The sequence below is a fragment of the Cryptotermes secundus genome, unplaced genomic scaffold, assembly GCF_002891405.2.
Source record: "Cryptotermes secundus unplaced genomic scaffold, Csec_1.0 scaffold667, whole genome shotgun sequence".
In the NCBI taxonomy this organism is placed as follows: domain Eukaryota; kingdom Metazoa; phylum Arthropoda; class Insecta; order Blattodea; family Kalotermitidae; genus Cryptotermes; species Cryptotermes secundus.
In genome coordinates this window covers 1,221,054-1,236,447 of record NW_019721771.1, presented here as the reverse complement: position 1 = coordinate 1,236,447, position 15,394 = coordinate 1,221,054, and the positions used below count along the sequence as shown (strand labels likewise).

The 15,394-nt window shown below is 41.4% G+C and overlaps 1 protein-coding gene across 1 annotated transcript in view; it reads right to left on the bottom strand.

The window, feature by feature from the left end:
* The window catches only part of LOC111875762 (ammonium transporter Rh type B-A), a gene marked incomplete at its 3' end in the record, with an annotated part of 119,485 nt that overhangs the window by 62,454 nt on the left and 41,637 nt on the right, over window positions 1-15,394 (bottom strand). The window contains exon 2 of the mRNA XM_023872258.2: window positions 9,875-10,043. Within this exon, the coding sequence (XP_023728026.1) occupies window positions 9,875-10,043 (169 nt within the window). The remainder of the gene's footprint in view (window positions 1-9,874; window positions 10,044-15,394) is intronic.

Genomic DNA, 15,394 nt, shown 5'->3' with positions numbered 1-15,394 from the left:
CGTTCAGTGCTGACCATGAATATTAATTTTAATTAAAATCCATTTAGTGGCTCCGGAGGTAGGACGTACGGACATACTCGTATACAACGGCATCCTTTCTTTTTCTGTGGCGCTACAGTCCCAATTTGGGCCTAGGCCTACCTCCATGAAACTCTCCGTTTCACTTCGGTTTACTAGATCTTACACATGCAGTAGGACTTCATGGGCGAGTGATCAGCTCGTCGCAAGGCCTCTACCTGTAGACAAACACAGAAAAACGCACACAAACATCCATGCCATGAGTGGGATTCGAACCCACGATCCCGGCTTCTGAGAGAGCGAAGACAGTGCATGCCTTAGACTGCTTGGCTACCGTGACCGGCATAACGACATCCTTACTCTTCTCTAATTCTATTAATATTTTGTAAAGGGTGCATAAAACTCGTTTGAGACATGTCTATACAACATGTTCCAGGACGAAATGTCAATATTCTTGGAGGCCACAGTATCGGTCGTTCTAAGCAAAAAAGTGTGTGTGTACGTGTGTCCTATTCGGAACGGTTTCCGAGATGGAGCTCTTTCACTGCACAGTACACTGTACACTGTACAAACGAGCAACACACCATGTCCTCACACGAGCTGCACCGAGATAGAGCTATTTCACTGTACAGCAAACTGTACACTGTACAGACGAGCAGCACGCCATGTCCTCACACGAGTTGCACCGAGATAGAGCTGTTTCACTGTACAGACGAGCAACACGCCATGTCCTTACACGAGTTGCACCGAGATAGAGCTGTTTCACTGTACAGTACACTGTACACTGTACAGACGAGCAGCACGCCATGTCTTCAAACGAGTTGCACCGAGATAGAGCTGTTTCAGTGTACAGACGAGCAACGCGCCATGCCCTCACACGAGTTTCATCGAGACAGAGCTGTTTCACTATACAGTACACTGTACACTGTACAGACGAGCAGCACGCCATATCCTCACACGAGTTGCAAAGTGCACGGATGTTGACAGTAGAATTTTCAGAAATGTATTATGCCACGTAAACTGCACCAACTTTGTCCCTTGAACAATAAATACCGGCATTAGAAACAGTACGTAATGTCTCTTTCTTATCAAAAATTTTAGAACTGTACAGTGAAATACGTGTAGCTCTATCTCAGACACTCTTCGGAATGGGACACATGTACATATGCATTTTCTTGCGTAGAATGACCGATACTATGACCTCCCAGAGTGTTCACATTTACTACTGAGGCACACTGTGTAAAAGTAAGTGGGAACTAGCAACGACTGCTTCTCGAAATGCAACGTTATTGGAGAGCAGCTTTGGGTTAGTAGCCGCAGACTCCAGTAATGACATTAAGAGAGAAAATCTCTCAAATGACTAAATTTGTCGAGAGAGCGTTGATGATATAAAGAAGTACGTAATTACGTCCTAAGCTTTGAGAATTGTACTTGTATTAATTAGGTCATTCAATATACTGAAAATCCAAGAAAAAAAACAACCAAAGTAAAGCAGAATTAAAGGTTTAATTCCTGCCATGTCGGAACATGAAAGAAGATTGGGCCGTCATCCAGAAACAGGTATCCCCTTACACGCATTCAGAATGTCTTTGGTTCGTTCGAGATGCAGCTTAGGTTTGACAAAGGTTCACATTTTACCTTCTCAGGTTGAAATAATTTTTCTTCCAAATGCTCAAATCACTAAATTAATTTTTAATTATATTACTTTATTTCTTTGTGCTGAACACATACTGTTAAAAACCGGGCATGTTTCTGTGGAAGTCCAAACCTGCTACAGTTCTCCGTGGACGCTGTGGTCCTCTTTAGCCATTTCGGAAGGATGTCTGGTTTATTGGCGAGACCCATATTGGCGTTTTATGACTTGTTTTTCGTATCTGGACAGAAACAACTGCCTTGTTCATGTTTACATCCAGTTGGGATGACCGAAGGGGACGAGGTCACCACGGGAGTCAAGTCTGTAGTTTTCCGAAGATGTGAATTTTGTTTTGTTGACATGTGTAGCTGTCATAAAGTGTCTTCGGGAGGATGTAGCTGGACCCTAGACTAAAGAAAATAACCGCTCGCACATGCGGTGTTCCGAGTTCTGTATCTTGGGAACTGTTTAATTCTCAAGGGTCTTTATGTGATTGGCTTACGCTGATTGCATGATGAATTTGGCTAGTTAAAATCAGCCAGGATGAAATGAATTCTTGTTTGGGAGAGAGACCGTGGATTCAAATCCTTCTTGGGGGATCAAGCGGCGCTCCCGCAGGATGCCAGTCTTCAAGAACTTGGCGTTTTGAATTGATCGGAGGCAGACGCCACTGGGCTGCTCTCCTGTGTTTCTCTAAATTAACCAGTCCTTCACTTTGAACCGTTAGAATTTGATAATAGAGAAGGGTCATATTACTCCGAGCTTGCAAATGAAGTTATAATATTTCGCTTGTGAATAAATAAACAGTTTATGGACATTGGAAGTTGTGTTGTTGATTTCGAGCAGTGGACTGGCTTCATATGTGCTGTTTCCGGTTGCCTCAGTTATTACCGTAGCACGATCCTGATAGGAGTCAAGTGGGCTACCGAAGCCGGCAAAAAGTACAAAGAAAGGAAGGGGACCGTAACATTTCGGTATTACATGACCACCGGCAGACGGTGCTTCATACTAATGGAAAAATATCAGTTCATGTATACTTGTACTGTACATGTACATATACTGTAGCATGTAGAACAGTTGCTGAACAACGACTGCGAGATAAATATACAATAGCCGTTACTGAATAACGGCTTTATGTTCCCAGGGCAACGGTTGAACTATAAAAATGACAGCCCGTGCCGAGATGATACAAGTGGGACAAGATGGGAACTGCAGTTAGTACAGGAAGTGTGTATTTCGCTCGTATAACATGTTATAGAAAATTCCCAACTTCTGCACTACACACAAGTCATCTATCAGCACAGGCTTAACAGAGCAGATCATGCCTAACTTATATATCTTCCTTCAATTCTTCTGACTGTGCCCTCTTATAATTCCTTGGCACGGACACCACGGAAAACATCGTCTTCTGCTATTAAGAGTGCATGTGTATTGGTTCGTTACCTAACAATTGTTGTCATATTGTTGACAGCGTAACTTTAGGAATGTGTTTCCGAGCCATTTTCTTGCAGTGGGTATATGCGACATAGTATATATACATACATACAGGGGGCACGCGGTAGCGTAGTTGGTTGAGGCAATATGATACAAGCCGGAAGGTAGCAGGGTCAAGTCCCAATGAGGTCATTGAATTTTTCAATTGACTTAATCCTTCCGGCCGCCCTATGGCCCTGGGGTCGACTCAGCCTCTAACAGAAATGAGTAAAAGGAATTAATTAAATAATTTTCCTGGGGAGTAAAGCGCGGCCGGCGCGTAAGGCTGACAACCTTACCGCCATCTGTGAGCCGATTGTCTAGATAGTGTGGAACCCTCAAAGTCTCACAACCCTATGGGCCTTCACGGCCCGTTAAAGGGATAGCTTTACTTCTTTTTTACTTTACATACATACATATACGGAAATGACTTAAAATGCCATGCATTTATTTTTCTGCTTCTTCTCCTTCAAAGATACAGGGCTTCGCCTGTTCCCGACTTCAAGAGAATAAGTTCTCCCGTCTAACTACGGGGCGTCCGATACTTTGATGTCCTCTGGGTTTATCAATTAGCAGTATCTTTAGGAGTCTATCTGTTTTTTCTTAAAATATGTTCGTAACATTTTTTGTTTTACCTTCTTATTCTCTCTGTCAAATCGAATACTTTTAATTCTGAATCTCATGTCCAGTCTTCAATCGTCTAAGCCAGTGTCCCGCAACCTGTGTGCCGCGGTACACAGGTGTGCCGTTACGAAGTGAAAGGCGTGACGCGAAATTTTACCTATTGTAAGAAATTAAATGTCGAATTTTATTCGTTTTATTTTACCCCAGTTACCGTGTTTCATATGCATGTATTTTATTCTCAGCCACTGCACTGATGAAATAAGATGATGTTTGTTTATTCTTTATTACATGCTGTGATTTTTTATGTACAGTAATGTTGTATTCTAAGAAATTAAACGTAAATTATTTACTCACAGTTGTTGTTATATCATAGTTTTTGTTATTGATTTATTTTTATTTTTCTCGCATCTACGCGGCTTCTTTGATATGCTTGCCGCATGTTCTGTATACGCGCTTTTCCTTAAAACTGCAGGGCTTAGCATGAGTTTCCCTGTCTTTTATAACGCTGTTTCGATATTTGCCCCTGTTTGTTAGAAGTTAGAGCTTCTTCAACTTATGACTTTCTTCCTGTAACGATGCNTACAGATGGGTCTTTTGAGATGTCCCCGACTGTATGGCCACTTGCTGACGGCAATAAAGTGGTGATGGACACAAAGAACATTTAGAAATGCTGCATCAGAAATTCAATAAGTATTTTGGAGAGAGTGTACAAGATTTCGACTGGGTTCGTGATCCATTTGTTGTGAATTCAGAACATCTTCCGATTAATATACAAGAGGAACTCGCAGATTTAAAAGCAGACAGAACATTGAAACTAAAACTTCTCGAAGTGCCATGGATACGTTTTGGTTGGCAATAAGGAGTGGATACCCGGCTATCTCCAAGATGGCAATTAATGTGTTACTGCCATTTTCAACTACATATTTGTGTGAACTGGGCTTCTGGACGTTAACTGAAATTAAGACATCGAAGAGGGAGCGGCTCAAATCCATCGATGAAGAAATGAGACTTGCGTTGTCAACGATTCCACCACGGATCAGTCGCCTGTGTGCAGCTACGCAGGCGCAACTATCACACTGAAGGCATGAGTAGAATTACTGTATTTACTTTAATAGTAATAGAAGTGTATTTTATACACTCTACAGTGAATTAAAGTTCATTAATTGTTAATAAATGTACGAGTCGATATCTGTTTAATGATAATAAAGTAACAATATAATAATATTATAGTAATAAGTTGATCACGTTACGTATTTATATTAATTGTCTGATATCATGCGTTTTTGAGGGGAATAACATTTTGGTGTGCCGTGTTGAGTCATGGATACGTCATGGTGAGCCGCGAGTAGAAAAAGGTTGCGGAACAGTGACCTAAGCTACTGCCGTAAATTTCAGTTGTGTATTTTGTAAGGTTTTATCTCAGTATTATTCTTCGTCTCGTTCCATACATTCTCTGGAAATAGTTTCCTTTTAGAAAGTAAAAATAGGTAAATGTGTTCCTGTGCTTAACAAATTAAGCACCACACCATGGAGACATATTGGAGGGTGGATATATCGGTTCACATTTTCTTGACCTCGGCACTTGTTAGAGGTTTGGTCAGCTTCTTGCCCCGGCCGCTATACTCCCGGGGAAACACCTCCCGGTATCTATTGGATAGGAGACTGGGTGGACACCAGAGCCGGTTTGGACCATGTGGAAAACAGAAAATTGTTGACCCTACCGGGACTCGAACTCCTACCGCTAGGTCGTCCAGTCCATATACAGTCGCTATACCGACTGCGCTATCCACGCTCCTTATAGAAAGCTGATACTACGTAATATTATTGTCACGTATAATAATGAAGAGTTTCTGATTGTATGATTGGATTTATTGGCACTTCTTTAGAATTACAACCAATTATAACAGCTCACAATCAATGACTTCCTAAGACTCGCTCCATTCCTTGCTGGACTACGAGTGTCTTCTCTTCCACTGTGACTGATTTGGTTTAGGTTTACGAAGCTGTTACTTCTTCTACTGCGACTGCCTTGCACGACGAATTCACGAATGAACTCTCTTTTATAACTTCCGGCGAACCGAAAAAGTTACCATGTCTTAAAGTTCCTCTGTTATTCTGTTACCGCGATAAAATGTGTTAGCGAGCCGTTGCCTAGTAATGGCCTTCCGTGTCTGTTCCTTGCTGCGAGAACGCGTGTTTGGCGAGCCGTTGGCTAGTAATGGACTTCCGCTCTGATTCAACTATGCCGGCTTTCAAGCGTCATGTCACATTATGTTAAAATTGATTAACATAGGCTGTGTTTGGTGTCATTTCCTTGACTATGGTGTGTCGTGTCATGCTGTATGTTGCTGTATCATTGTTGTCGTTTAGGGGCAGATAAAGGGCAGCTTGCTCTTTTAATGTTGATTTGGTAAGTTGAGTACTGAGCATTCAGCATTTCAGTTCTTTACATATCAATAACCGTAAACGGTTGATGTTAAAACAAGGAGTCATCGGAAAAACTAATCGCCTAACCTTTCTTTCACTAGAATCTGAGTACGTGACAGGACAGGTAGGAAAATACATTAATGCGCTATTGAGATTATCTGAGATGGTATGACGTACAGGCATTCAGGAGTTGTTACGGGGGATACACATACACACACACAGCATAAGCAGGCAGCTACCTAATCAAATAAGCATATATTTATTTTTTAAAAATAACGAAAGTAGGCTAAAAATTGCCTATCACAGTGGTCGCGCGGTCTAAGGCATGAACCGTCTTCACCCGCTCAACACTGGGATCGTGGGTTCAAATTCCATTCGAGGAATGGATGTCTGTTTGCCTTTATTCTGTGTTTGTTGTGTTCCGTGTTTAGGTAGCGGCCTCATGGCGGGCTGATCCCCGTCCAAGGAGTTCTGCCGACTGTGTATAAATTAAGTAACTGGAAAAGCGGAAAAGGTCCACAATGGCTGTAGAGCCATAGATAGCTAGATAGATAGATTAGGGTAAAATTATAATCGCTTCATTAAAGATTTCATTTGAAGCTAGGGCGCAAATGACAGAAGGATATCTACTGCGTGAAAAATAAGACAACAATAATAGTTACTATAGGGTTCTGACAATGGTGTATAACACACAGAGATATTGGGGTTTCGGACTTTATCCATCGTCCTGGCTTTGAGATAACTAAGAAAAACACGACCCAGTAATTGAGGCTAGCTCTTTCTAAGGGACCCAACAGAATAGGTGTTTTCCCTCACCTGAGGACGGAAACAGATCCAGTTTCCGAAAGGTCGTGTTTTTCTTAGTTATCTTAAAACCAGGACGATGGATGAAGTCCGAAAACCCAGTATCTCTGAACAACAATAATGATGACATTGATGATGATAATGTTGATATAGACATCAAATTAACTTCCAATATAGGAAACACAACACACTCCCAGTGCCCCAGGCTTGCAGAGCAGGCCTGAATACCGTGAGAACCATCTGCGTGACTCTCTATTCAGACACCATTAAGCCAGTCCGGAAATATTCGGTTTTTTTTTTTGCTTAGATTACAAGGTGCTAGTTGTTACGTTAATTTACAGCAGCAAGGAATTAATGCGCAAGACAAATTTAATGACATTTCCAGAAAAGTGTATTTAAATGTTACCAGCAGCGGTACGTATATATTCTCTTAGCCGACATGACGTCAGCTAGAGCAGAGAAAAGCAGTGACGGACCATCTGCACTTCATCTTTGCTTTACTTGGATCATGTTCGGAAAGGAACACATCTCATGGTAATCTCTCAACAGGCTAGAGTGAACACTGGCTGGCACGTGTACAAATAACCGACAACAACTTCATTAGATTCTGGAATAAAACCCGCAAAAAAACGGGACAAACTTAGACCCACAGGGTCCTGAGGAGAATATTTGAACCGAAGAGAGATGAAGTGACAGGAGGTTGGAGAAAACTGCATAATGAGGAGCTTCACAGCTTGTACTTTTCTCCAAGTATAATTAGAATTATCAAGTCAAGGACCATGAGATGGGCAGGGCATTTAGTACAAACAGGGGTGAAGAGGAATGCATATAAGTCATTGGCGGGAAAGCCAGAAGGAAAGAGACTACTAGGAAGACCAAGACGTAGGTGTGTAGACAACATTAAACTGGATCTTAGAGAGATAGGATGGAGTGTTATGGACTGGACTGATCTGGATCAGGATAGGGACCAGTGGAGGGCTCTTGTGAACACGGCAATGAACCTTCGGGTTCCATATAATGCTGGGAAGTTCTTGAGTAGCTGCATACTTGGCGGCTTCTCAAGAACTGCCCAGTTCCATGAATTTAATTTAGGGATACGTGGTAGTTAGACCAGGAAAGGACGAACAGGGTCCTTACTTGTCTATCTGTGGGATGAATACATGGATATAATTTTTACTAGTATACGCAAATATTTTATTAACGGTAGGCTTACAGCCTTTGAACAGCATTACATTATACGTAAAGAATATTTTCGCTTAGCTTCACTAGAATCCGCAAACAAAGGAATTTTTCAGCAACGGCCCTACAAAATCTAACGCCTATAGACTCTAAATTTATTTACTTATGGTATATTTGAGGCACTATGCTACAAGACGCAAGGTCGTGGATTCGATTCCCGATGAGGTCATTGGATTTTTCAATTAGCCTAATCCTTCCACTTCCACTATGGCCCTGAGATCGATTCAGCCTCTAACAAAAATGAGTACCAGGACCGGAGAGTAAGGGTGACAACTTTACCGCCATCTGTGAGCCGACTGTCTAGAAAATGTGGGAACCTCGACGTCTCACAACCTTATGGACCTCTACGGCCTGTTGAAGGTATAGCTTTATCTTTTTTATATTTAACGACGCTGTTAGTAGGGAAACAGATTGCAAGTGATGCCAAAGGAAGAGGTACCATGAAGCGACCTCCGTCCCCTCCACCGCATCGAGCGGTTCCAAGATCTAGGGATTATAGTGAATTCACGCTTCGTGATCTCATATTCTAACCGACGATTATTTCTGTGGACAGCTCGATCGGTAAAGCGACGAGCTATAAGCTGGAGGTCCGACGTTCATTTACCGGCAGGGAAAGAATTTTTGTATCCTTCAGCATTCAGGCCAACTCTCATCCTATCCAAGGGGTACCGGACGGACTTTCCGAGGGAGTAAAACGGCCGGGGCGTGAAGCTGACAACTCACTTCCATGTATTGCCCCCACATGTCTTCATAGGGTGGTACTTAATTAATTGACCACATAATTAACTTTCAACTGTATTTTGCACGTCCAGGGGGTGTAACTCTCTGAAGTCCATCCGCCAAGTTACTTATTTTCGCTGGCCGAAATATGCAACAATGTCAATAATGAAAAATGGACTCGCCGTTAATATGCCCGACTTCATACAAAAAACATTAAGCCACAGAATAAATGTTTCTGAAACAAACTTGATGTAACACTCGTTGATCATTCAGCAGGAAGCATTATTTGTTATAAAAACATACGTAATATTAATTTCTCTTTCTTTCTCCCTTATCTCTTTCAAGTCCCACTATACTAATGCACAGATGCCCACATTAAACGCCATATCCCACGTATAACAGGCATAAATAACCAATTGCATACAGTCACCTTCATGCAGTATACTAAACTTCAGATACCCGTATCAAAATGTTATCAGTACTCAAAACGTAGACACGATACACTGACACGAAATACTGCTCGCTCGTTTATGACCTACCAAAAATATTTTTCTACAACTTGGTAACGTTCAACAATTCATTTCTTTGGTAACCTAAAATTCCGTGATTTCAGAGCTCCCATCTCACCGTTACATAATTTTATAGAGATATATCACTATGATAATTAGGGTGAGAGATGAAGTTAATCCTTCCACGTGAAACTTAACTTGTTCTTCTCCTTTCCCGTATCACAGGGTCGCCTAGGAGAAACGCGAACCGTAGCAGTCTCCATTTTAACATCGTTTTTACAGAGTATTTACACGAGGCTCACGACCTTATTGAAAGCACATACCGCCGATTCATTAGTACAGACTTCCTATTCGCTTAACGTTGCACTTACTTTGCGTTTAGCTTGTCTACTGGAGCCATGGCAAGAGATCTGAGAATGTTACTTACGTGGATAATAATGATCCAGAGCTGGTGTGTTTCCAGAAGGCAGAGTGGCACTCAATTCAGGGTCGTACCGGCTACACGCGAAGAAAGCGACAATGAAAATGACTTGCAGGGTTAGAATGAAAATCATATCCCGTCTCTGGGTTGACGCGCTGGACGCCATGACGTCGATCTGAAGAAGAAAACACGTCAGTGTGTCTCAGTTATACCAATTTTCTGCGACGTCTACTCATGCCCATCTGTTACGCGAGCCTGGGAAAAGTATCGATTGGAAAGCGAGTAAATAAAATGTCATGTACAGCCCAATGCTTGAGCTGGAATAAACTCCTAAAGCAATGGTGAACGGAAGCAGTTCTTAATGTACATGTAATCTGACTAGAAAATAATTTTGAAAAAAAAAAATAGTGTATGATTTCAATGGGAAATTGTTGAACATTGAATCTGTATAGATACAAAAGTCTTAAACATTCTGCAATACCGACTTCTTAAGGATAACTTTTACTACTGTTTATTTGAGTCATGCTTTATTACTATTTGCAACTACTAACAACTTTGTAATAATCTGCTATCAACTGATAATAATAAAACAGGAAATATTTAGTGCCATCACCTAGCCTAATTGATAACAATTACGAAGAAATGAGATGCATTAGCCATATATATCTAAATAATTGTAAAACCCGTTGATAATTCAACGGGGTAGTCCATAAATTTTTATATAAGATTTCGTAATATTAACTTTTGCTCTCTCCTATGCATGTTACAGAATGATACGTCAAGGCCGAAGTTTAATGCCATCATGAAGATATGATATGTTTATTTGGTCGTTAACAAAACAAATTTCAAACAAATCAATTCAACATCACTGTACTAACATTGGTTCTATTTTGCGCCTGTTACATGATTCCATCCAAGTTTGGATCAGCGTCAGGCGGTTTCTTCAATACGTCGCTTGTTATTGAATTGTCCTAATACGGATCAGTATTAGTTTTATGTTAAATACATTGATTTCTGTATCAGGAAAATCATTCGATAATAGGAAGAAAACATCCACATAAAAAAAGCACACAAACACAAACTCCAAAGAGAATAAAGCTTCAATCACGATCCTACATTACAAAATCATGAAGAAATACATATAGATACTAGGCACTGATCTTGATATTTGTTGTGTTGTGACGGTTGTAATAAAGAGGTTGTATATTGAATTGTTTCATTTTGATCCGTTACACTATCAATCACAAATTGTCAATGAAAGATCCGTCGAGTATAACAATGTTTTTAGGTCACTTATTTATCTCACTTGCCTCAAGTGAGATAAATAAGTGACCTAAAAACATTGTTACACTCGACGGATTTTTCATTGACAATTTGAGGTTGTATACTGTAACACAACAGGATGCATGAAATGAAAATTATAAATGTTAGTCAAGCAAGTTGCATATATAAATACATGAACACTAAACTAAAGCTATTGAACTGCAATGCTAATTCGTATTTTAATAAGAAATGCTTGGCTGAAAATTTAACACCTAAATATGCACTAACAAAAACGGTATTTCTTACGTCAAGTGTTTTATATATTAATAGTATTCTATCCAATTTTACTAGTACTGCAGTTCAGTGGTGTATATATGTTAACCGTGTATTTACCTGATGATGGCTACTGATAGTCGAAACATGTAGCAGAGCCAAAACTAGGCACTGATCTTGATAATTGTTGTGTTGTGACGATTGTAATAAAGAGGTTGTAAGAATACTTTTGCTCGAGTAATGATCATAACAAATTGTTACGTGCGACAAGGTTTTTATTGGTGAACGGATTTACTGACCACTTGTACACACGACTCGGAACTACAAGTAATCACAGCGCTATCGCTGATCTACACACTTTAAAAATCACCGCAGCACCATCTAAGCCTAAATATTTCCTAGTCTTCCTTAGTTGTTGCTTGGTAACTGCTCTCAACAATTAAGTTTCTTCAGCTTCTTTGATCACGTCCTTGCCCGCTGGCTAATACTACTCAAAACTGAAATCACTGCTCCAACTGGTCTGGTTATACCATCCCGGTATGGACCACATAAGGAAACACCATGTTTCCAACAGTACCTCTATTGTTGCGTGAGTATTCGTTGCCGCGGGAACGTGTTTACTGAGCCGTTGCCGAGAAATGGTCGTTGTTTACAGACTCACACTTAGCAACGGGCCTATACTCCACAATATAAAAGAAGTATTAACAATGAATCTCAGAAGACATTATCACCCTCTAGTATACGAAAAGCTTGACGGAAACCCACAACCCACCGACGACACAAAAATACGAAATTAAACAATTCTAGCACTAACAGTTAGGCGTAACATAAAAAACAACATGTGTTATGACGAGATATAGAAATTAATGGGTCTAAATTAATACTGTGACTTGACGCCCGAAAGCTGGAATATTGAAGTAGGAATAGACGTTAGGCAATGACTCGGCAAACACAGTCCCGTGGCAACGAATCCTGACTGAGGTTTCCAGTAGTTTTCCCTTGTTCCTCCAGGCTAATGCTTGTATAGTACCTGCATTAGGCCACAACACTGCCTATCCATAGGGATTCTCTGTTCTACGAAGTGATACAGACAAAGAACACTGAGCCGGAAGTTCTACAGGCGCACTTTGTTTCACATGACGATTTCTTGAAATATTCCTCTGTTAGATTTCCATATGTATTTATAAAATTCAAATCAAATTTTGCACATTCCCCTTTATTAATTTCGAAATTACATTAATTTTAAACACTTTTAGCCCGCTTTCCTTATTAAGGAAATACAGGTTTGCGCTTAAACATGTCCGCGTATCGGCGTGTCCAATGAAGAACTGCTGAACCAAAATTCGGATATTCATAAACCTCGGCATGAACATCATGACAATAGACTCCATCATACATTCATACTTTACAATCTCCCTGCAACAATGACACTGTAATTACAAAGTGAATTTCTGAGGTGATAAGACTTTCTGATCATTCCGTTCAAGGACTTAATGCTTGAAATTGTGGCCTGTCATTAATTCTCCTGCATTCATGCACCATTTTATGTAGAACATAAAATACATAGCGGGGCACGCGGTAGCGTTCTATGCTACGAGCCTGAAGGTCACGGGTTCGATTCCCGATGAGGTCCCTGAATTTTTCAGTTGACCTAATGCTTCCAGCCGCGGGTCCACTCAGACTCTAACAGAAACGTAATACATACAAGTATCTATATGGAGGTAAAATTCCAGTCCTTTTCAACTTTCCGTGCTTGACGGAGACGAGTGTTCAGCTTCAAGTCCGGTCCTCTTCCCTGGGGAAGCTGCCCATCAGCACCCATTAAGTACTAGCCGGGAATCGACCAGCAATTCTCCTGCCATCCAACCCGCAGCCTTGCTATTATACTGATTGAGACTTCATGCCATTCCTCATAATGTAATATGCCTAATTACTCCTTTACTTAATCCCTCTCAAGTCCACATTGTTCCCTGAAAGCTCTGTTGTCTCAACACCAGTAGTTACTGTTGTTACATCAAAGTAACAGGCGCACATAAAGCAGGTGTCACTACCATTGTGCTGTAGACACGGATCACGTGATGTCTCACCGAGGGATATGATAGAAATGGTTTCGCTTTCGACACGAACTGCACAGCAGTGTTCAGCCACTCGGTCTAATTGTGTCTGGTGCTGGAAGCAACGACCACACTGTGCCCATGCAATTTGCAGGGGCATGCTAATGGCCTGTCCAGATATAACGTGCAGAAGATCACAACTCTTAACACTACGTAAACAGCTACCAAACGCAGGGAAATGTAACTGAGACGCCAAAGTATGTGACGTACATATTGGATCCCAGTCAGCAGGAATGGTAACGGACAGAGTTGTGAGGTTCACGCGGTGGTGGATATCATGACATTACTGCCTTCTGGAGGACGCGACGCTGTGCATTCTACAAGATTAATGGCCTTATCTCTCGAAAGGTGTACTCTTCAGACACGTCACTGTGGCATTAAGAATGTATTGTATTTTACGAGTGAATGGGACAAGACCTCCACTGAGCTGATAATTAAATCCAGTCAGCGTCCTAACACCATATACAGGATGTCCCAGGAGGAATGGACCAAACTTCGGGAGGGTGTTCCTTATGTTAAAGTATGCCGATATAACCCAAAACACCTGTGTCCGAAGTTGAACGGTTACGGACATAATGGCCCAAGAAAAGTGTGGTCTTCTGGCGGGTCCACGCAGTGTACCTGTCAGCTGAGAGGCCTTACCCATGTTTGTCCTTGAGTGCGATGATTCACCCTAGCCGTACTTATGTAGTTGGCTTATACCAGAACGCGCAGTCAGCACGTTACAGTATTGTCACGTGTACGTGTGTAGCGTAGTTGGTTGAGGCACTATGCTACAAATCTATAAATCGTAAGTTTGCGGGATTGAATCTCGATGAAGTGGATTCTTTTTCAATTTACCTAATCCTTCCAGCCGCACTATATCCCTGGGGTCGACTCAGCTTCTAGCAGAAATGTGTACCAGGAATATTCTTGGGGGTAAAGGGCGGCCGGTGCGAAAGGCTGACAACCTCAACACCATCTGTGAGCCGATTGTCTAGAAAATGTGGGAGCCTCAACTTCTCACAACCCTATGGGTCTCCACTACCTGTTACAGGGATACCTTTACTTTTTACTTTCTAGGGGTGACTTATAAGACGGGGTTTGGACAGGATGATTGGATTTGTCAACACCTTATTCACACAACTCGGGACTTCAGGCAATGCGACCCTATCGCTTATCTACAGACTTTACAGTTCACCGTTACACACGCATTAGCGTTCTTAGTCATCACAAGTCGTATCCTGCCAACGGATTTATAACAGTCTTGCTGTATCTACAAATCACACATGAAGTCCTCTTGCCACTATTCTCCACTTGCCAACTCAATTCAATTGCCCTGCTCCCAAGCTTATATCTTGGCAGGCTGGCATCCCGAAACTCGACTCTCCACTCTCTATGCTGCTCAGCTGAATTACTTTACAACCACTTTGCATGGACTCGACGGAGAATACCGTCTTCCATTTTCCCGTATTGTTTTAGGCTGCTTTACCGCACCATTGCATAGCAACGGTCGCGGTGTGGACCACCCACAAAAACGCTTCTCTGTTGTTGAAGCATGTTTACCGAGTCATTGCCTAGCAATGAGTATACACGTCACAATATTTTAATATTATCCCACAATCTGTGTCTCTGTCTACAAAATGGTCTCTGCCCCTCAGAGTTCTGACTACACTTACACACGAAAATTTTCATTATTTGCGCTTTAACTGACCTACTCTTACTTCCTCTGTCTCGGACACACATGACCTCCACAACCACATGTTCTCAAGCATTCGTAGTTTACATTCTTTCGATGGCGCAAGAAACTTAGTCTTAGATCTATACAGAATGTTCCAGGAGGAAAGGTCAATATTCCTGGAGGCCATAGTATCGGTCATCCTAAACAAGAAGTATA